The 1,123-nt window shown below is 65.4% G+C and overlaps 1 protein-coding gene across 1 annotated transcript in view; it reads right to left on the bottom strand.

Annotated features, from left to right (window-relative positions):
- The window catches only part of MARS1 (methionyl-tRNA synthetase 1), a gene marked incomplete at its 5' end in the record, with an annotated part of 8,555 nt that overhangs the window by 3,520 nt on the left and 3,912 nt on the right, over positions 1-1,123 (bottom strand). Inside the window, 5 exons of the mRNA XM_033511651.1 lie at positions 3-120; positions 203-298; positions 388-558; positions 641-715; positions 893-1,094. Coding sequence (XP_033367542.1) covers positions 3-120; positions 203-298; positions 388-558; positions 641-715; positions 893-1,094 — 662 coding nt within the window. The remainder of the gene's footprint in view (positions 1-2; positions 121-202; positions 299-387; positions 559-640; positions 716-892; positions 1,095-1,123) is intronic.

Genomic DNA, 1,123 nt, shown 5'->3' with positions numbered 1-1,123 from the left:
ACCTGTGGCGATGAGGTGATTCACCAGGGTGTAGTTGTCATCGGCGCCCAGCAGCGAGCAGGGGAACACGACGCTGTGGAAGGGGACGTTGTCCTTGGCCATGAAGTTGTAGAGCTCCACCTGGCAGGTGAAGGGGACAGGTGGAGATGTCAGCAGAGTGTCTTGCCCTGTCCCACCTGCACCATCACTCACCTCCTCCTACCTGCTGGGGGTTCTTCCACCACCGCTCCCACTGCTCAGTGTAGTTGGCTGTGATGGACAGGTACCCGATGGGAGCGTCAAACCACACGTAGAACACCTGGGTGAGGGCGACACCTGAGCAGGTGAGTCCAGCAGAGAGAGCCCAGCAGGGGCCCAGCAGCGCACCTGGGGCCAGGGGGGACCCACCTTGTCACGGAAGCCGTCGAGGGGCACCGGGGTGCCCCAGGTGAGGTCGCGGGTGATGCAGCGCGGTTTGAGCCCGTCCCGCAGCCAGGTGCGCGTGATGTGCCGCGCGTTGGCCGTCCAGTCACCTGAGGCCCAGGTGCGCTCCAGCCAGGCCTCCAGCTGCCCCTCGAGCTGTGGGGGACACGGGTGGGACACTTGGGGTACCTGGGGGGCCCCGTCCCCACTTCACTGCTCCCCCAGGGGTGCAGCTCACCTTGGGCAGGTCCAGGAACAGGTGCTGGGTGGGCGTCACCACAGGGGTACCACGGCAGAGCTTGCACTGGGGGTTCTGAGGGAAAACGGGGTCCCCAGCGTTGGGGGGGAGATCCCCAAAAGTGGAGCGGGGGATCCCCAAAGGTGGGGCAAGGGGTGTAACCAGAAGTGTGAGGGGAAGGCTCAGGGTGAGTTAGGGAGGTCCCCAAAGGGAAGGGGAAGTGGGGGGGGTCCGCAGGGGCTGCTGCCCCACCTTGAGCTCCACGGCGTTGATGAGCTTCCCACACTTGTCACACTGGTCCCCACGAGCCTCGGCGTAGCCACAGAAGGGGCAGGTGCCCTCCACGAAGCGATCGGCCAGGTACCGCCCACAGCTCTCACACCTGAGCTGCTCCAGCGTGTCCTGCAGCAGGAACCCCCGCGCCAGCAGCCGCTGGAAAATGTCCTGGGCAATCCTGGGCAGGGAAAGGCAGGCCACGTTAGC

The sequence above is a fragment of the Parus major genome, unplaced genomic scaffold (genome assembly GCF_001522545.3).
Source record: "Parus major isolate Abel unplaced genomic scaffold, Parus_major1.1 Scaffold414, whole genome shotgun sequence".
Taxonomy (NCBI): domain Eukaryota; kingdom Metazoa; phylum Chordata; class Aves; order Passeriformes; family Paridae; genus Parus; species Parus major.
Note: the sequence above shows the minus strand (reverse complement) of the source record. Positions and strands in the feature narration are given on the sequence as shown.